The sequence below is a fragment of the Cornus florida genome, unplaced genomic scaffold (genome assembly GCF_030987335.1).
Source record: "Cornus florida cultivar Cherokee Brave unplaced genomic scaffold, ASM3098733v1 CherokeeBrave_3.0.0_Hap2_Chr07, whole genome shotgun sequence".
In the NCBI taxonomy this organism is placed as follows: Eukaryota; Viridiplantae; Streptophyta; class Magnoliopsida; order Cornales; family Cornaceae; genus Cornus; species Cornus florida.
The window spans coordinates 2,983,011-3,003,943 of record NW_026775577.1 but is presented as its reverse complement, the minus strand read 5'-3'; the positions used below and the strand labels follow the sequence as shown (position 1 = coordinate 3,003,943).

General features: G+C 36.1%; 1 protein-coding gene across 3 annotated transcripts; it reads right to left on the bottom strand.

Annotated features, from left to right (window-relative positions):
- Window positions 1–1,001: 1,001 nt before the first annotated feature.
- On the bottom strand, window positions 1,002–17,349 carry LOC132315752 (isocitrate dehydrogenase [NADP]). 3 transcript variants are annotated; one of them, XM_059814146.1, is made up of 17 exons: window positions 17,005–17,306; window positions 16,855–16,898; window positions 16,638–16,747; window positions 14,914–14,951; window positions 13,945–14,022; window positions 11,307–11,360; window positions 11,123–11,224; window positions 10,934–11,022; window positions 10,738–10,841; window positions 10,524–10,592; window positions 10,316–10,431; window positions 9,410–9,444; window positions 9,157–9,299; window positions 7,904–8,026; window positions 2,148–2,237; window positions 1,438–1,568; window positions 1,215–1,348 (listed from the first exon to the last, which is right to left on the bottom strand). In XM_059814146.1, the coding sequence occupies exons 1-16, from the start codon at window positions 17,249–17,251 to the stop codon at window positions 1,460–1,462; spliced, it is 1,551 nt and encodes a 516-aa protein (XP_059670129.1). In that variant the 5' UTR covers window positions 17,252–17,306; the 3' UTR covers window positions 1,215–1,348; window positions 1,438–1,459. The 3 variants fall into 3 exon arrangements, with proteins under 3 accessions (XP_059670131.1, XP_059670129.1, XP_059670130.1); XM_059814147.1 differs by having other exon boundaries at window positions 1,438–1,562; XM_059814148.1 differs by lacking the exon at window positions 1,438–1,568 and having other exon boundaries at window positions 1,002–1,348; window positions 17,005–17,349.
- Window positions 17,350–20,933: the final 3,584 nt, after the last annotated feature.

The window sequence follows — 20,933 nt, the reverse complement described above, 5'->3', positions numbered from 1 at the left end:
CATTATTAAATTTTCTATTGTTTGAGGCGAAAGTAATTTAAATTTAAGACATGCTATAATATATTGAAATTGAAAAAAAAAATAAAAATAATTGGGACTTTTTTATTGGGTCGACACTAGGCAAAAAGAAAAAGTGAGAAAGGATAGAAAATTTTTGAGCCCATCATTAAATCTTTCTATTGTTTTGAGGCCTAATTATAGAAAGTAACTAAAATTTAAGATATCTTAGAATATATGAAAATTAAAAATTAAAAATAAATAAATAAATTGAGGCTTTTTTATTGGATGGGGACTTAGGTGAACCTAAGGCTCCAGCCAAATCTGAATGAGCATGTCTTAAGTAGAATTAATATATACTACTAAGTAAAAAAATCTTTGAGAGTTTTTTTAGTTTGGTGCATGACATTTTTTGCCCTATTAGTATAGTTTGGTGTATGACAGTTTATGATATGTAATTATGTAGTTAAACTTGTAAGTAAATGAGATGCTTCTTATATTTGTTAATGAACAAATTGTATGCTTTATTAGCATGATTTGTGATGAACAAAAAAAAAATAGCATGATTTGTTATGACCATCTTTCTGTTATTCCGCTAGATTCATATGAATAAAGTTGATGCACCACAACCCAAAATTTTATAATCACATTTTTATGCGGATAGCATTATTGGTTTCAATAATTAATTTAAATTTTTTTTAAAAAAATAATAATCATTGAAAACCCAAATTTATTTATTCATGTTCCATATTTGAGCATTGTTTGTTCACTGTCCTTGTTTCGCATACGAGTACATATTTGCATTTGATAATTTGTAAATCGATTACCATCTTCTTGTCACAGTAAAATCAAGATATTTTATTACATTATATTATGCATGGTGCAATCCTATATCATTTAACATGGTTTCAATTTTTTTATTTTTTATTTTTTCGACAATATGGTTCCAATCACCCACTCTAAAAAATCATAAAAATTGATCTATCCAAGTGTAAAGCAATAGTATCTCAAATACTCGGACCTATCATTGGAGATAATTTATGACAGAACCATTCATATGAGATTGAGGACAACGATAATTATGAACTCAACAGTAATTTGGCCACCTAAACATCATATCACTTTGTGCGATCCCTATATATCCCAATAAGAGCATAACTACTGCAGAGAGAGAAGTCCAATCAGATTCAGGAACCCTTGGTTGAGTTACAGGCCCATCATAATCCTCAATCATTCAAATTACACATCATTTTGCACAAGTGGGGTAACACAAGCATAATATATCTTCATGATCCTGTCGATCCGTTTAGGAACAACGTTGTTACTCAGTGATACTGTAGTTTCTTTCATTCTGCAATTACATGAAAATTACTAATTAATAGGGTAAAAGTACTGCCCTGCACCTGTGTTAATATTCTGCACTACTAGGAGAATATATACAATGTTCCACGGGCACGGCACATCATAGACGTCTGTATGCGCGCCCCTTACACGCGGACGGCTGTAATGTGCCGTGGGTGCACAGCGCTCCACAAATAGAAGCCATTAACCTAATATCACAAGTCCTGTCGCTACCAAGAGCACCAATAGTAAGCTTCTATAAAATAAAAATTATGTAAAAGCAATCACATTTATATTTTGGTGCATCACCTAACCCTTTTCATAGTTGACCTTCCAAATACCACAAGGAATTTGAATTTACATCACAATCAAGAAAAGAATTGAATAAAATTACCAAGGCGAAAAAGTCTAGGTTTCCATGCATGCAGATGCTTGTGGGCACAAAGCTTTATGAAAATAACCAGAGTGCAACAAAGGCCGTTTTATTTGCCATAAAAAAAGAGAGGCCATTTTGTCAGCAGTACAAGCTACATTGTGATAAATAAACCGAACATCCTAAAAGGGCCTGACCATTTTATATTGAAGGCAAATCTTTAAATTGCCATTGCCAAACCCAGTTGTGTTACTATATTAGGTCCCCTCAAAAATTCTCTTGGCCAGTCAAAAATGGCTTCACCCACTAAAGTTCAGAAGCTCATTGTGTCTTTATGTCTCAGGAAGCAGGTATACCAGTATGGTCACTGTACATGGCCCAATCAAGCAGCTGCCGCCGCAGATGACCATCTCATAGAAATAACAAATCAACTTACACAATTGCAGGTGCAGGAAGCTTTGAATTGAGAGACTGTGCAACAGCATCGATGAACTCTTCAGTATTCAGATAGAACTCCCTTGATACCCTGCATACACCAAAGTATTTGAATAACTACGGATATCATAATATACACCAACATTTCGACCATGGATATAATCACCAGTGCTGTGTTCTGGAAAACCTGACCCAACCAGCTGGATCAACCAATAAAATATAGAAATCCTGTCCTTGCAGGTTCAATCACCATATCAAGTTCAAAAACCAGTTTACATAGAAAATGAGAGTCTGTAATCACATAACATGTTACATTAATACTCCGTTTGTGTCGACGTAAAATATTTTTCTTGGAATTTTTTTTCCTTTTTCAGGTAAAATATTTTAATTATTTTTATTTTTCGGTGTTTGGCAAAAGTCTAGGTTGAAGTTAAGGTCAAGTCCATCGGACGGACGCATAAAATTACTTGCCAAAGATTGATGGGTAAATTATTTTTTTTTAGATTTTAATATTTTTTTTCTTCGTAAATATTTTAAGATAACCAAACACCATAAAATAAAAAAATAATAATTTACATCCAAACAAAAGGAGCCTAAATGAAAATAGAAAAACTTAATTTATCTAAATTTTCATTGTTTCATAATGTAGATCTTCTGCTTTATTTTTATTTAACAGCATACACTGTTATGATCTAAGTGGTAAATTTAGCCGGTTGAACCAGTGAATCCTAGCCCATGTTACAAGTCAACTTTCCCAGTTGGTTTTATAGCTCAAAGCATGCGATGAATCCAAACTATACAGACATAAACCCGTGATTCAGAAAGATCTAGCACTTCATATATTCAGACGGAATAGATATAATCTATATGATACATCAACTTCAATGTGTATTGTGCTGTGGAGTGTGAATAAGATTAAATTTACCAAATGGTCAACCCAAAAAATGACGAGACACAATCAAAATTCTTATTTTTTTTATTTCTTTATTTTATTATAGAAAATTATATGGTGTTCTTATGTAATGGAGTACTCAACCTGGGCCCTACACCCATTTGAGCACCCATGTAACAAAAGGAAATGATAATGGAACCTATAAACTTGAAAAACTAAATGTGCTTATTGATGTAGTCATGTGAGACACATATCTCATCTAGGGCTGCAAGTTGGGTTGGCCCAACCCAGCCCAGCCCAGCCCCAACCCAACCTCAACCCGAATCGGGTTGGGTTGGGCCAACCCGAATTGTACTCAACATGTGTTGTGGTTATAACCCGGACCGAATATTTTTGGACAGGTTGGGTCGGGTTGAGGTTTTTTTTTTAAATATAATTTTTTTTTTTAGAAATTTATATATATATATGTATATGTATATTATATATATTTGATTATATTATTATTAAAAATATATATATAATCAAATTAACAAGGCAAGTTGTGGGCATTTTAGCTGATGAACTGAAGGAGAGACAGGTATGATCACTTTGAACTCTTGTTGGTTGTTGCGTCTCTTTGATTGAAGCCAACTTGAGATATGGTTGTGGGTTCCGATTTGCAGGCCAAGGCAACGCAGGATCCAGAAATTCAGAACATCCTCACAGATCTTGTTATGAGTCAGGTATGAAGGGGGGTTCTTAAAATGTTCGTCTTCATTACAGTATTTGCCACGAACTCTTGTTGGTTGTTGCGTCTCATTTTTAGGGTATTTGTGTGTTGTGTAGTTGAGAATTGAATTAGGGGTTCAGATGAGAGATCTGTTCTCTTCGGGTTACAGTGAGCACAACGATGGCCGAGGAGTGGCTAACAACGCTCCAGAGGAGTCGATGAGTTATTCAACGGGAGCCGCCGCCGAAAAAGGTAATTCCGGCGATTTTTTAAAATTTCCGGCGATATTCCGGTGATAATATAACTTTGATTACGAGTGTTTGGTTTCTTTTTTGGGGACAGATAATCCCGGATCGGCGGCGGCGGAGGGTGAGCGACGGCGGCAGAGAGAGAAAAAGAAAGAAGAGAGAGAGAGAGAAAGGAGGAAATTTTTTTTTTTTTTTTTTTAATTTTGGGTTGGGTTCGGGTTGAGCCCGAGCCCAACCCAAATATGTCTGGGTTTTGACAAAACCCAACCCGAACATGAACCCGATTTGTGAATTGTATGTCCAAATTTCAAAATTTATGGGTTGGGGTTGGGGTTGGGGTTGGGGTTGGGTTGGGTTGGGCTGGGTTAGCCCGCCCAAGTTGCAGCCCTAATCTCATCCCAGCACAAAGAACTTCACGCATTTAGAAGTGTGCATGTACCATTGGATATAATTGAAAAGATAAGAATGCCTAAAACTATAATAGATCCACCCAAATAATCCATTTTGTTAAATAACATTGGTGTTAGAGCCATACCAAACTCTTTCCTTACTTTTGAAGCTTTTCTAATGGTTCTTGCCCACAAAATTTATGCTATATATGTAATGAATTAATTTTACCTGTTGGTGAAGAATAACACATGGATCCCGACACCAGATTTTTTTTTTTGATAAGTAATAATCGATTAGAAAAGCGTTCAAAAGGGGAACGCATCCCTAATACAAATAACGAAAGCTGAACCTAAGGACCTATAGAGTCAAAAGATCAACTAAGTCATCAGTAGAGGAGCAAGTGCTTCCTTTCACATAACAAAAAATAGAGCGAAGAATATGAAGTTTCAAGGTCGCCAAAGGCGATTCCTTTCCTTTGAAAATTCTGCTATTCCTCTCTTTCCATATGCACAACCAAACACCAGATTTTAGACCTAAAAGCTTCTTGAAAAAATTGTTTAAAACAGCTAATCAAAGATTATAAACGCATGGAAGAGAGAAACAGGACTACGATATAGTGGTAAAATCTTGACAGTGGGACCCATATGTTCCCATTAAAATGGTTGGCCAAATCAATTGAATTTATGGAGAGTCATTTTACCAAATTCAAAACTAATAGTTTCTGAAGCAGGTAGAACTCTCTCGGTACCTCCTTTACTATATTACTGTTTGAAGGTCATCCTGACAACAGTGACAACGGAATAGAATTGAAAAACAAGTTGATTTAACCAACCATGATCAGTTGGGACACAGGTTTTGTTTAGTTTAGTTGATTTGAATAGATTTGCACCAACATAATTCTATTGATGTCATGGGTATTTTTGCTCTATCGCCATTTTTTTCCCTCACTTACAACTAATCCATATAAATCCTTGTCGCACTCAGGCTCAACTATATCATGTTATTTAATAACTCCAATCAATACCTTGTGATATTTTTCAGATTCATCCTAGTCCATATATTTTCTAAAACAGAACCACCAATTCTGCCTGACCTCCTCATATGATCTCCCAAATACAATGATAACTATTTGGAGGATATTTTCTTTTTCTTAACCATTTAATCAATGTAATTTATAAAACCCCTTCTTTTAATTCATTTGAAGGCATGAAAAACAATTGTGTACTTAATCCATAGATGTTTTTTAAGATAGGCAAATCACACACGCATTTGTCCAGTGACCCTCAACCTTCCATTTGGAAGGAGGAAGACCACCTAGGCAAAGCCCTTCGTGGTATCCATATGAGAGTTGTTGCTCAAGGCTAACATCTAAAGTTTGTATGACCTATGATTTTAATACAGAACAGATCCTCACACAAATCCTTTATCACCATTCTACTCCATTAACAGCCATATCGTCAATTTTTTTCTCTACCCAAAAATAATAATAATATTTTTTTCTCTAATCGCATGGAAGTTCATTTGGTTTCCTCCTTTCTACTGGTAATATCTTCACTTAGATCATATCACTCTTGTACAATATTGATTTTCACAGCACACAACGAAACTATCTGAATTGACTTCCAGTAATCTTAACCTCAAATAATGTGACCCTCAATTTCTGGCAAATGCATTCTTTTTAAAAAAATTAAATTCTCTTGTGTAATCACTCATCCATATCAACATTCCAACATTAGCAGCAGTCTTTTACACACGTTTCTTGACAGACACTTACTGAAAATATTTGCCTATTGTGCCAAGTGTGCTCAATACACAGTAATTATTGCTGCCACTTTAAAATGGTTTTTCAAGTTCCGAAATTGTGGATGGTACTCCAGCATAATATTAAAAAGATTATCATAGTAAAGAGAGCAAAATTTAGTTATTATAAAGTGCCTAAGTTTGTCAATAGATGCAAGGCATATGACTAGTACTCCTTGATATGATTTGATGACAACAACTACACAAACTTCTACAGGAAATTAATTTTTTTAACCCATTTAAATATTTTGTATTTTTATTTTTATTTTGGAAGGCAATATCTTGTATTATTGGACCGTAACTTTATACAGATAAATTGTAGGCTTCAAAAAATTAAATTGTGGCATAGCAGCATCTGATATTAAACAGACATATATATGTAGGGGTGCAAGTTGGGCAGGTTCAACCCAACCCAAGAAGTCTCGTGCTGGGCTTGTTATTTACCGAATTCGGTTGGGCTCGGGTTGGACTTTTCCAGCCCGAGCCCCATTTCGGATTGAGTTTGGGTTAGAACGAATCTAACCCGAGCCCAACTCCAAACCCGAAAGTGAAAATTATACAATTTTATATTTTAATTTTAAAATCCAGATTAAATCTGGACTCTTTTACTTTTTCTGATCCAACAGTTGATGTGTGTATATCATTCTTTAACCCTAACAAATACTATAACACAGCCCTACGCCATTGAGAAGGACCCTACTTCATCCCCACTGCAGAGAATCAATCGCAATTGCCATGCCTCGTCATGCGTTATCGTTATCGTCTCCACCATTGCCATTGCCATCACCGCCATCTATCATCTTCTGTTTTCGGGCCAGAAACCAATATAAAGACGACGAAGGAGAGGGACGAGGTGGAGGAGAGAAGAAAACCTAGAAACCAATATGACGACGGGTTGGTGTGGATTGACAGACATTCAGAAAATCAATGCCACGGGGTTGAAAAAAGAGAAACAGAGACAATATATTTTACAGAGAGAAGAAAGACAGAGAGAAGCTAAATGACAATGGAGTCGGACAATTCAAGAGATTGAGTGATGGATATGTGAGACTAAAAGAATGAAGGGTTTTGCACTGGGGCCCAAAATCTGTGATGGTGGTGGTGATAAGGCCCAACCATAGCTATGGTGGTGGTGGAGGGAGAAGAAGGGTAGGTTGGTAATTAAACCGCTCAAGTGCCCCTGCTATTAGACTTTTAAGTATGTATATATAATATACATATACATATATATGTATGTATGTATGTATACCTTTGATGGGTCTATTTTATGATATTAAATGTATAAGGTTTTAATCAAATTTGGGTCATTGATTTGTAAGGTGGAGGAGAGTAGGTATGTGTTTGAGGCCAAAACGATTCAGATAATGAAGACGGTCAAATGGTCATAACCCGAATTTGGGTTGTGGTCGGGTTGGGCCAGCCCAAGTTGCACCCCTATATTTTATATATAATAACTTATACAAGACGGTCAAATGGTCATAATTGCTTTTCTTCTTTCCAGGTACATCCCAACATGCTACAACCCTGTCTATGAATCAATCAACAAAACTAATGAAGTGGATTACTTAGCTCCATGAATCAAAATGGCAAAAGGGCCAAACAACAAAATTAATAACAATGACAATCAAACCAAAACCCAAAAAAAAAAAAACCCAAGAAGTGTGATTCCATAAACACAAAGAACAGATAATAGAATAACAAGAGGGGCAGCAACTTACTGGGGTCCATGACTCAAAATGGCAAGATCCTTGGTCATTTTCCCTGTTTCCACTGTCGCAATGCATGCAGCCTCTAGCTTATGAACAAAATCCAACAACTGTTCATTCTTATCAAGTTTGGCCCTAACAAATATTTTGAGTTATAGAAAGATGTGTCAATACAAAAACCAACAAAAAAAAAAAACTAGAGAGAACGTAATAATAAGACCATTGACTGGTGTTGATCCCACACATGCAGGGTGCAGATCCCAAAGAGAGGAGGACTGGATAGACCTAATCTTTGACATTTATTCACACAAAGTGATTACTCCTAGACTCTACTTGTTAGCACAAGATGGTAAAAAAAAAAGGGCATAGCAAACTGACTACTTAAATTTGGTAAGAACTTTAACATGTGCAAATGCAAATAAAAACTAACAATGTCCACATCAATTGGAAACTTGTATTAACAGAAGGGCAAGACATTATACTTCCTGCTATGGTATAAGATTTCAAATTATTTCCAGGAATATTTCATAATTGATGACTTCAACAAAGCCCCAAAGTTTACCAGTATTCTTCTTACAGACACTAATTAAGAGTCGTAATTATAATTTAAAGGACGCAATTCTCCACTCTAGCTCAACTATGCATAACTTATCCAACAAGCAAGACTTATCCAACAAATCAATCTCAACCCAGTTTAGCACAGTCACATAGTTGGTGATCAGGCAGAATTTCACCAAATTTTTATGTAACATCACGTTCATATCATTTTTTTGTATATTTCCATTGCCAAATAAAACTACCTCTAAAAGAAAATCTTCAAATCATTCTTAGACTTAAAATTATTTTTTGTTGCTCGAGGTATTACGAATTTTTTTTTTTTTTTTTTATAAGTAATTGAGGTATTATGACTTCTCATCACACAAACGGTTAAACTATGATAGTTATTGAATAAAGAAAATAATCATTGCAGATATGCAACCATTACAGAGAGAGAGTATTAAACAACCATATATATATTGCTGATAAAGATGTTTCACTCTTGCTGCATGTGGGCATACAATACAGTCATCAGAATTATCACCAAGACACCAACATATTACTCAAGTACTTATGAGTTATGTCCAAAACGAGAGTATCATATATAGCGTGGCTCATGCCACAATCTGAAATTTGATTAATTAAAGATAGCAGAACTTCTAATTAAAATTTTACACCATCAAAGGATAGGAGTACACAAGTTTTAAGGAAAAAACAGCAAAATTTACCTATGTTCTAGTCCTCGGGTCCATGCAAATATGGAAGCAACGCTGTTTGTACTGGTTTCTTGTCCTTTCTGATAAAGCCGAAAATGACGAGTTACAGTCCCATGAGCGGCCTCCGCTTCTAGTGTTTTCCCATCAGAGGATAACTGCACCCCAAGAGTTTTCAAGTAAATTTTAGCATCACAAGACCAAAGAAAAGAGGTCAGCACAAAAAAATAAAAATAAAAATAAAAAAAATCAATTAGCAAGCACTAACCAATACAGAAGTCATAAGGCCCAAAGAACCGAATCCTGCACAAAGCGAAGAAACTTTTAGGTAGACTTTCTTCTTTTTTCAAAATATATATATATATATATATATATTTACAAATTGAAGTCTGACTGCATTTGAAGCGTTTTTCTTAGAGAAAACTCAAATTCCAAATATATATTGAATCACTTAAGAAATGCTACTTACATGAAATAATTTCTGAGGGATACGTATCAAGCACAACGATAAAGATCAATCTACCGATTATATATCCAGTCAAGAACTACGAAGAATGCTAAACAACATTCACACACACACACACACACAATTGAACTGAAAGGCACTCCTTGCTGAAACTGCAGCAAGGTCTAAACTTCATCTTGAATCCCCATGGCATTGCCTTAAAGAATCATAACCATATATTATCACTTTTCAGTGGATGAATTTAAGATATTCTGGCAAAGAACTAATTATTTGGGCGCTTATTAGCAGTATTGAAGCCTTCAACCAAAATCAATCCACTTTTCTCAAGGCACAGAGACCCAAAATGCTAAATGGCTATTGTTATTACTTGTTACGCATAAAAACAAAACTTAATGACTTTGGTTCACATACACAAGGAAAGGATTCCTAGAAAGACACATTGCGTCAAAAAGGGTCATAACAGGAAACTTAACACCAAAAAATAAATAAAAAATTAGTTCATGCCACAATTGAAATAAATAAACATAACACAGCTCAAGAGCAATCATATGGTCATGCAAATTGTTGACTAGAGTGGTATCTCATGCCATTCCCTGGAAGGGGACGTGTAGAGTCAAGAAACAGTATGTGTAATACTTTTTTCATAATAAAAATAACAAGCAAATGGTCCTAATATTTTCCAATGTAGAGTCTATGCATTCCCATCACCTTGAGCAAGTAAATCACTCAGAACATCTCCATCATAGTTTTTGCATGCCCAAACATATCCACCGTCACTTTTTAGAGCATAAGCCACCATGTCATCAATTAACCGATGCTCATACCTGAATGTTAACCATATGATTCAAATAAACCATTAGAAGATGTTATCAATAAAGAAGTACAATGCCACAATTTGCAATAGATGTAAATTAACCATATAGAATGTTCTTCAAATTTCAGCTTCCACTTTTCTTCATATACCTCCTGAAATATGTCCTTAAACCTGTAATGGTCAAAGTGATATGAGAATTCATAAACTTTTTCCCTTTTTTCTTTCCAAATTCAAACTCAAGATTGACTAAAAATTCAAACAGAATAAGACAAACATTCAAGGAAAGAACCCAACAACTAATGGAAATCAAGATTACCTGCCATCATATTTCTTGAGAATTGTATTTTTGGTGCTCAGGTAAAGAGGCCATTTCTTCTCAAATGCCAGTGACATTGATGATTCAGCAAAACCTCGAATAGACTAAAAAATTAGATACGAATTTGTTAAATAGTGAAATGAGACACTACAATTTTTAAAGGCACATCTTCAAGCAACAGTTAGTAAGAAAAAACCTTGTCAACATTGTACATAGCAAGCGCAATGCCAGGACCTTTAAAATCGTAAACATTGAGCTCCACTGGGTTGTCCCCGTTTTCTGGGACTGAGTAAAAAAAAACACAGAAAGGTAAGCATTAATACTTTTTTATATAGAAAACCTTTCTCGGTTTATTTTACAAGACATATAATATATGTCAGCTCACCAAAGACCATTTTGAGCTTTCCTGGCCCGTTAATAACAGTATCAGTGGCACGATACTGATCTCCAAAGGCATGTCTACCAATACAAATTGGTTTTTTCCAACCTGCAAGTTAGAAAATAGGTACTTAATGGTGGTCCAGAGTGTCTCTCATAAACATTCAAGATGATGACAAACAGATAGGTACCAGGAACAATTCTGGGAATGTTCTTGCATAAGATTGGTTCACGGAAGACAGTACCTACAAAAGGGAAATCATTAACCTTTGGATTAGGAAGAGAACCCTATTTAGAATATATCAAAGAATATAAACACAAATGGAACTAGGTTTAGAAATGAAGAGCACAACTTCGTTCACAAGAATCCATTATGAGATATTCATACATCAAGATTATGCACACATGTAACAACCCACTCCACCACATGGTATGATATTGTCCGCTTTGGGCCTGAGCCCTCACGGTTTTGCTCTTGGGCTTCACCCCAAAAGGCCTCATACCAATTGGAGATGATGCACTTACATATAAGCACTTCACATTTCCTCTACCCAGGCGATGTGGGACTTGTGCACCCGTAGCTCGCCAGTGTGGTAGCCTGACAGTGTCTCTCGCACCCGCCCACGGCACACCCGCCCACAGGGTCATCACAATCCACCCCCCTTGGAGGCCCGACGTCCCCGTCGGCACACTTCCGGCTGGGTCAGGCTCTGATACCAATTGTAACGACCCACTCCACCACATGGTATGATATTGTCCGCTTTGGGCCTGAACCCGCACGGTTTTGCTCTTGGGCTTCACCCCAAAAGGCCTCATACCAATTGGAGGTGACACACTTACATATAAGCACTTCACCTTTCCTCTACTCAGGCGATGTGGGACTGTGCACTCGTAGCTCACCAGTGTGGTAGCCTGACAGTGTCTCTCGCACCCGCCCACGGCACACCCGCCCACAGGGTCATCACAATCACCCCCCCTTTGGGGCCCAACGTCCTCGTTGGCCACACTTCCGGCTGGGTCAGGCTCTGATACCATTTGTAACGACCCACTCCACCACATGGTATGATATTGTCCGCTTTGGGCCTGAACCCGCACGGTTTTGTTCTTGGGCTTTACCCCAAAAGGCCTCATACCAATTGGAGATGATGCACTTACATATAAGCACTTCACATTTCCTCTACCCAGGCGATGTGGGACTTGTGCACCCGTAGCTCGCCAGTGTGGTAGCCTGACAGTGTCTCTCGCACCCGCCCACGGCACACCCGCCCACAGGGTCATCACAATCCACCCCCCTTGGAGGCCCGACGTCCCCGTCGGCACACTTCCGGCTGGGTCAGGCTCTGATACCAATTGTAACAACCCACTCCACCACATGGTATGATATTGTCCGCTTTGGGCCTGAGCCCTCACGGTTTTGCTCTTGGGCTTCACCCCAAAAGGCCTCATACCAATTGGAGATGACACACTTACATATAAGTACTTCACCTTTCCTCTACCCAGGCGATGTGGGACTGTGCACCCGTAGCTCGCCAGTGTGGTAGCCTGACAGTGTCTCTCGCACCCGCCCACGGCACACCCGCCCACAGGGTCATCACAATCACCCCCCCTTTGGGGCCCAACGTCCTCGTTGGCCACACTTCCGGCTGGGTCAGGCTCTGATACCATTTGTAACAACCCACTCCACCACATGGTATGATATTGTCCGCTTTGGGCCTGAGCCCTCACGGTTTTGCTCTTGGGCTTCACCCCAAAAGGCCTCATACCAATTGGAGATGATGCACTTACATATAAGCACTTCACATTTCCTCTACCCAGGCGATGTGGGACTTGTGCACCCGTAGCTCGCCAGTGTGGTAGCCTGACAGTGTCTCTCGCACCCGCCCACGGCACACCCGCCCACAGGGTCATCACAACACACCCATTCGAAATCTATCCACTCACCCATTCGAAGTCCTCAAACTTATTGCAATAAATAATCTTTTCTTTCTTTTTCTTTTTCTTTTTTTCAAATCCTCAGGTTATTATATCTCCTGTAGTATATTAAATTCATATCTGGATGTCTCCAAAAACAGTTACCAAAGCCTATGGGAGACTGCAAAAAAGGCCTGGTTCAAGTCTCTACTTCAATCTCTCAACACCAACTTCACATGCTTTTTTTGCATAGCTGATCCAGGTAACAGTTGCAAATGCAACAATGACATATCCTCACTGAATTTAAACCATTAATAATGTCTTTACATATTGGGCCACATTGTTTACGGAGACACACATCTTCCAATACAAGCAGACCAACCAGCTCTAGAGAGCGAGAGAAGGACTTCTATAAAGAATCAAAGGTACAATCAAACAAATGCATACATATATATATATATAATTTTTTTCAAATCCTCAGGTTATTATATCTCCTGTAGTATATTAAATTCATATCTGGATGTCTCCAAAAACAGTTACTAAAGCCTATGGGAGACTGCAAAAAAGGCCTGGTTCAAGTCTCTACTTCAATCTCTCAACACCAACTTCACATGCTTTTTTTGCATAGCTGTTCCAGGTAACAGTTGCAAATGCAACGATGACATGTCATCAATGAATTTAAACCATTAATAACGTCTTTACATATTGGGCCACATTGTTTACGTAGACACACGTCTTCCAATACAAGCAGACCAACCAGTTCTAGAGAGCGAGAGAAGGACTTCTATAAATAATCAAAGGTACAATCAAACAAATGCATACACATATACATAAATAATTTAAAACAATAAATAAAAACAACAGTACTTCAAATGTGCCATTATAACAAAGTGGGAACCTAATTTATCAAACACGAACCATTTAGAATATTTCTAATTGTGCCATTGGGACTCCTCCACATAGATTTCAATCCAAATTCCTTGACTCTGGCCTCATCTGTTACACAATACAACATGAAGCCAAATTAGACTGCGGATACCTATAGCTCGAAGGCAAACATTTGTGTTGAAACAGAGTTTTATAACAAGAAAATCTCGAAAGTAAAATTTCTTCATAAATTGATAATCGAGCATATCAAAAGGGCCAAAATTTCAAATTATGCAATCTACCAGCTGGAAGTTGAGACAAAAACTATATTACTTGACATACATATTGAATAAAAATAAATAAAAATAAAAATAAAAATAAAAAAGAACCAAAGGGGCTTCTTACTTCCAAAACAAATATTCCTACAGCTATATATAAACATAAACACTGAATTAATCGAGAATTCACAAGAAAAACACTTGGAATTGCTAATTAATCACCAGAACCAAAACTTTATTCTCTAATACATATTTTCGTTCTAATACTCAAATCGAAAGTTGTCAGCCTTTATTTTTATTTTTTTATCTCGGCAAGAAACTCAAACACCCTCTTTTCCCTACAGGGCCTTGAACCCTCAAACATTCTACAATGAAAGATGAGGAAGTACCACTAGGCTACAGCCCTTGGTGTCAATGTTTATTAAATTTGCAAATCTGTTCCTTCTAATAAAATGCTATTGGATCAAGTGATAAAAAGACATTGATCAGAATAAGCTGTTTTCCACGAATAAAATGAAAATTGTATTCATGCAAGAGAAAGAATTCCTAGATTCAATGTGCCCAATCAAGAGAACCCCATGGGCCGCCAAACAAAAGAAACGTGCATGAAGGCCAATTAGAAACCAAAGAGTATATCAAACTATATATGGAATGTATTTGAAGAAGTCTGTATGCCATTAAAACTATGTCCCATGGTGCCAATGGTACCAATGAAGTACAGAAAAGAACAGGAATAACTAACCAGGAGTTATAGTAGCACATTTTACAGCAACATTGTACCTGAAAAACATAGATGGTGAGAACAACAATAGAATGATGTTACAATGTATTGCTAGAAAATCTGGCATTATATCACAAATAGAGATCATGCAAAATGCGAACTTAATAACATTGAAGGCCACCACTTACCTTATTCGTTTCTTTTCTTTTTTTTATAAGTGCCACCACTTACCTTGTTCATTTCTTTATCGCTTTTTTTATTTAAAAGATATCATTAAAACGCCAATAAAGGGGAGCGAACCCAAAAGAATCCAAAAGATCACCCATACATTTACAATTTTGCCCATTAACCGAAAAAAAATCAAGTGGACACTCTGGACAGTATATTGTATTTGAGAGACCTAATTGGAGATTACTCTCCCTCAAAAGATCTCCTATTTCTCTCGCGTCACAAGCCTCTCCGTATGATGCATGACCATTATCTTTTTAACTTGTATTACCCTATAGTTCTCCCATTTTAAAGAAATACTCTCTATTTAATCTCTGCTATCATCACTAAATCAAGACACAACAGACTGTCGTCACTGTCCATTTAGTTGACTTCATAAAAAAAATCCCTTTTAGTGCAAGTTCTCCTTGAACCACTTCTCAATCACTGTGAAATCCAATCAGCTGCAACATCATTCCCTTATGCTACCTATCAATTCTATTCATTGGCAACATTTTCCATGCTGAAAGAGTTGTATTTTAGGGTTCCACCATTCAAAATGTCCTAGACCGCTATAAATGATATTACAGAAAATATTGCCCAATAAGTCATGCTTCAATTCTTGCAACATCGTTTTTTTATGATGACAATGATGATGGTGATGATTAAAAAGACTCAAATCTAATGCAAGATACTCTTAACTCTTGATGTGGTTTTAGTGAACAACGGTAACTGAAAGCAACATACAGGAATGAATTCTGGAAGGAGTGCATAACAAAAAGGGTTTTAAACACATGAACCAATGGAATTTTTTTTAAAATAATCGGCCACCATTACTAACTATAAAGTTACATTGGAACCATGAACCAGCCACCAAGGTAAATCAAACTCAATCACCATTCAATAATGTTAACAACCATATACTCTAAAAGCTTAAGTTCTTAGAAAGGGTGTAACTTTAATAGTTAAATCATCTAACACGCCCCCTCACGTGTGGCCTTCTTTTGGTCCAACACGTGTTTCAACTTCAATTTTCAAGGTGACGGTGAGGTTTGAACTCGAGAATATTGATTTTGGTACCATGTTGACAACCATCTACTCTAAAATCTTAAGCTCGCTCTTAGAGAGGGTGTAGCTTTAACATTTAAATCCTCTAACAATTATCATACTCCTAAATCATATCAACAATGCTCTAAGATTCAACTGCAGCATCATTTCAACAAAGTGCCTATCCTTAGACTCCAAGTGATATGTTGGGAGGGGTGGACTACACTCTGACCTAGGCTTGGCATCATTTGGATGAAGTGGATTCCCTAATTATACCAGACCTGGGTTCTCATATTAGCAGTCCATTTATTATCATGGAACCAAGCCATGGTCCCTAATTATACAAGCACATAAAAAATAAAAAATAAAAATAAAAAAAAATAAAATAAAAAGCAATTACTAGTACATATACACGTGTGTGTATTCAATGTGAGAGGCACATAATTAATAAACAAAAGAAAGTTATACAAAAAGTGGTCAAACAGACTTACTTAAGAGCCGCTTCAGCAGCTTCTACTGTAACTCTATCTTCAGTTGCATCACGATTCAAAATCCCTAAATCGAAATACTTTATATCTAAATCCAGATAGGGAAAAATAAGCTGCAATCACAATAAACATAATTAAAATAAAATAAAATAAATCATTAGAATCAATCAAAATTATTGAAAAATAAAAACAAAAGTAGCAGCAAATTCAAACTTCATACTTTCTCTTTAATCATTCTCCAAATGATCCTAGTCATTTCATCGCCTATAATCATAAAACAAACAAAAGAAAAGCTAAACGAGTCAAAACCAAAACAACTTAGCAATTATATATGCATGTATACCATATTAGGGTTATTTTTTGGAAGTACCATCCATTTCGACGATGGGGTTATGAACTTGGACTTTCTGCATAGGAGTGCCGGATGCGAAGCAACGAAGAGAGGCTTTGGTGAAGCGATTGGATTGAGAGTTATTGAGGAAGACTCTATTGAAGAATTTGGAATTTGAAGAAAGTGACAAACTAGGGTTTTTGGGGAGCAGGGAAGACGATGATGGCAAAGAGAAAATTGCAGTAGCGCATGACATGGCGCTTGAGCGGGGGAAGAGTGCGAACATTCCAGTTTCTGCACTTTCGTATAGATTCTTTTCTTTTTGAGATGCTTTTAGTGTGTTCTGGTCTTTGGAGAGAACGCAAATGGTGTGACCAGTGTCACTGGACTACGACTGACTGGACTGGACTGGACTAATGCTAACAGACCCAAAGGTTCAGGCCCAAGAATGTCCATATCAAACCCCAAGCTCGTTATATTTCTTCTCACTCTAAAAACCAAATCCGAACAAGAGAGGAGCTGTGGGCCTACAACTTCAGATTCAAATATTCGGAGTGTGAATATCACCGCTTTGGATGGGGATTGGGGAACATGGATGAAAAGGTCGTTGATCTGCTCCGTCAATTTTATGTTTTCTTTGGCTTTGCACTCAACTAAAATGAAAAACTCTTATAATTTTAATTTTTATTTTTTTAGTTGGCACTCACACACACATACTTCCACTGAAACTCGAACTCTTAATTTCTCATTTGAAAAATAGAAACTTGGTATCCCTAAATTTTAATTTTACAAATGAATAATTAGTTATTTTTAAATTACACAACTATCCATCCAAATATCTCCCATCTTTAATATTTTCGATCTTTTTGACCGTCTAACCCAAAAACAAGTTATAAATAAATTATTTGATTTGATAGTAACAGTAAAAAAAAATAAAATAAAATAAAAAAATAAAAAAACTCTCTTGAATAAACTATCTATATTTTGTGATGAGTCAAAAATAAATAAAAAGTAAAAACAGCAAAGGACCCCACCCCCACCCAAAAAACAAAAAAAAAAAAAACTCAATTGAATAAATTTTCTCATTCTCTCCAGTGAATAGATTCTCTTTTGACAAAATTCAAAAAAATAATAATAATATAACATACATAAATAAATATATACATATACATATATATAATCTAAAAAAAAAAACAGAGTTAAAGGTTATATATGTTGAATAAATTATCTTTTTGGACAAGCCCCCTTTAAAGTTTATTGTATTAAGGATAATTATGGTATTTTAAAATAATAGACAATGCATTAATGAGTTTATGGATCTTTTTGTCATTTTATTTAGAAAAAAAAAAAAAAAAAAAAAGGGTATAGTGGGAATATTGCATTCCTTTCTTATAACTTAAAATCAGGAAAAAAAAAAAAAAAAAAAAAAAAAAACTTGAAATATTCAACTAAAATAATGGTGTTTTCAAAAAACTATATTATGTATTTTTTTTTTTTTTAAATAGTAATAAACCAATCGATATTTTAGGTATTCAGTTACTTCCTCCTCTGCTTTTGGGTGATAAGATAGAGTTACGGTCTCAGAGAGTATGTTCTCTCGTACCATTATTAACCCCGTATGTCTTATTCGGTAGGAAGAAAGGAAATGGAAAGAAAATAGGAAGAAATGAGCGAGTACTGAGTAGAGATTGCAACGACCCACTCCACCACATGATAATATATTATCTATTTTAGGTTAGAACCCGTACAGTTTTGCTCTTAAGTTTTACCTCAAAATACCTCGTACTTGGAGTGCACAAATCTTATATATATAGCACTTTCCCTTTTCACACCCACGTCATGTGGGATTGTGCACTTATAGTTCGCCTAATGTGGTAGCCAGTTAGTGCCTATTGCACCTGCCCACAAGATCGTCACAATCACTGATTCATTCCCTTAGGGGTGAGTCTAGGACTGCAAATGAACCGAGCCGAGTTTTGGCTTGCTCAAGCTTGGCTCATCAACTTCAGAGAGCTGCTCGGGCTCGGCTCGGGCTCGGGTGAACCTGGCTAGGTTGAGCTCGAGCTCGGGCTCGATAAAGATTTGCCAAGCTCGGGCTCGACTCAGGATCGTTTACTTACCAACTATCACCAATCAAAGAACATCCCCTCCACAAAATCTGATCTGCGTCTTCAATAAGAAAGAAATTCATCTGATATGGATCAGACAAGAAAAAATATATACAGAGCTTCAAGTTAAAATCAAACCTAACATGGTTAAAGAAATTCATCTGATATGGATCAAACAATAAAAATAAATAAATACAGAACTTCAAGTTAAAATCAAACATGACATGGTTATCGACTCTATTAATAGTCTTTAATTTTTTCTTGAGTTTAAAATTTGATATAGAACAATGGAGAGAGAGTTGTCGCGTATGGCTGTAGAGGGTTGACGGTGAGGAGTTAAAGAGGACGTGCCGCTGTAGTTTATAGTTCTAGGGTTATCTTCTCATCTCTTTGAACTTTCGTAAACCAACGGTTGAGATGTACAAGATTCTAAGGCTGAGATGAAATCTTATTTGGATGATGGACTAATGGGCCTTAATGAAATCATGTAAGTTGGGCTAAAGTTATACTTTTATGGGCTAAATCTTTTAGATGTAGAGTAGTAATTAAACATGTGCTTGTAGAATGATAATACAAATGGGCCAATTAACGAACTTGTTCACGAGTTTAACGAGCCGAGCTCAATGTTGCTCAAGCTCGGCTCATTTACTAAACGAACGAGTCTGAACCGAGTTTTTAATGAGCCGAGCCCAATCTATGATAAACAGCTCGGTTCATTTACAGTCCTAGGCGAGTCACACTTCCAGTTAAGTCAGACTCGGATACCATTTATAACGACCCATTCCACCACATGATATTATATTGTCCACTTTAGACTAGAGTCCGAACAATTTTGCTTTTAGGTTTTACCCCCAAATGCCTCGTACCATTTGGAGTGTACAAATCTTTTATATATAACACTTTTCCCTTTCCACACCTATGAAATATGAGATTGTGTACCCGTAACTCGTCCAGCGTAGTAGTCTGTCAATACCTCTTGCACTCGCCCATAAGGTAGATGATACAAGGAAATAAATTATAATAGAAGGGACATGTCATCTTTATTTCTTTACAACAAAATTTTCAAATTGCATACCATCCTCTATTAATTACAATATTATAAATATTACCGACGTAATGATAAAAACAATTTAAAAATTATCTTTCATTATCCCGTAACGAACATAATAAATTGTGAGCTTATTCTCTTTTATAATGGATTTAAATTATACTAGTTGCATATTAATATTGAAATTGAAGTGTACGAATCAAATGATTAAACTAGGGGTGCAGTTTGGGTTTGGCAACTCGAATCCAACCGGAGCCCAGCCCAATTTTTGAGGATTTGGGCAATTATTTTTATAATTAGGATTAGGCTTGAGTTGAAAAATCTTAACCCGAGTTTGATTAGGGTTGGACTTGAATTGAAATACTAACAACCCGAGTTAACTCGAATCCGAATTTTAATAATATTTTTATATATATATTTTTAATTTTAATATATTATATATAATAATTAAACTATGATTACTTTTTACTTTTCAACTTCCTTTGTCAAAATTTAACTTATTGTAGTTAACATTTAGGATAATTAATTTTCTAAGAATTTGTTTGTATTTTATTAAAAATTTATAAAAAATATTTAAACTTTTTCTTGTTTAAGATTAATTTAATAAAAAACTAATTCAAAATCATATTCAATTTTTGGTATGAAGATTAGTCACATGAGAAAACCGAATTAACCTGGAATTTTAAGCGGGAATTTAAGCTTGAGTTGTAAGTCTGAATTTAAAAGTAGAATGATGGGTTGGGTTCTGGTTGATTGGGCTCCGTTTGAGTAATTAGGGTTGAAGATAGGGTTAGGATTAGGGTTGAAGACAT